The sequence below is a fragment of the Trichinella spiralis genome (assembly GCF_000181795.1).
Source record: "Trichinella spiralis strain ISS 195 chromosome Unknown Scfld390, whole genome shotgun sequence".
In the NCBI taxonomy this organism is placed as follows: Eukaryota; Metazoa; Nematoda; class Enoplea; order Trichinellida; family Trichinellidae; genus Trichinella; species Trichinella spiralis.
Window position 1 is genome coordinate 1 of NW_003527329.1, and position 831 is coordinate 831.

Sequence of the window (831 nt, forward strand, 5' to 3'; positions counted from 1 at the left end):
CAATTTGCCATATTGAATTTTTGGTCACTGAACTCGGCTGGAGAATTTTGCAATTTAGTTCGCAGCATAATAGCCGCTTGCATGCTGCACTTTGTTCTTGCTGCTTGCTTCAGTTGGCGATCGATCCGGTTGGGGCTTATCGGTGCCAACAATCACAGCCGTCGACCCTCACTTGCGTTTTACAGTCAGCCATATTGAACGACAATTCGTTCATATGATTGATGTAGCCAGTTTTGCTATTTGCACATTTTATCCTACTGTGGAATGAATTGTTTCATTGCAAAATTCGATTTGTACATTTGAAGTGCTTTTTTTATAATGTTCTTTTTTTTAGTCCCAGCACCATCAGAGTTGCATTTCACCATTGAACCGACCGATGTGTTGGCAAGAAGAGGCCAAGAAGTGCGTTTCGACTGTGCCGTGTCCGGCGCGTAAACGCCAACGGTGCATTGGCACCGAGACTCCATGCTTTTGGACGCGATATGAACCAGGAGAACAAAGTAAGTTGTATTGCGTGACGATGACAGGGCAAGATTAGCCCAGGACATCATGCCGACAATCCCTCACCAGTGTGATTACCTATGTACTCCGCGTCATGCGAACAACTGATAACTCTACACTAACAAGTTACGGTGATTGCTATGAATAGTCGTTAACTTCTTCTCAAACATCAGCGTTGCATAGTCTGAGGTCTTGAAGCCGCAGAGCTGGAAACTTGAAGCCTGCAAAGAAATAACATAGGCATTAGTAGATACCGAGCCCTTAGGACAGAAAAAGGGTCCCCATAAAAAGAAAACAACTACCTAGTCCTTTGTTATCCAGTATCCATTG

The 831-nt window shown here is 44.2% G+C and overlaps 1 protein-coding gene across 1 annotated transcript; it reads left to right on the top strand.

Moving 5' to 3' along the window:
- Positions 1–73: 73 nt before the first annotated feature.
- On the top strand, positions 74–538 carry Tsp_15596 (conserved hypothetical protein; the record flags this gene model as incomplete). The annotated part of the gene is made up of 2 exons (XM_003370878.1): positions 74–208; positions 335–538. Coding segments are annotated over 2 exons (339 nt in total), but the record flags the coding sequence as incomplete, so codon positions are not given.
- Positions 539–831: the final 293 nt, after the last annotated feature.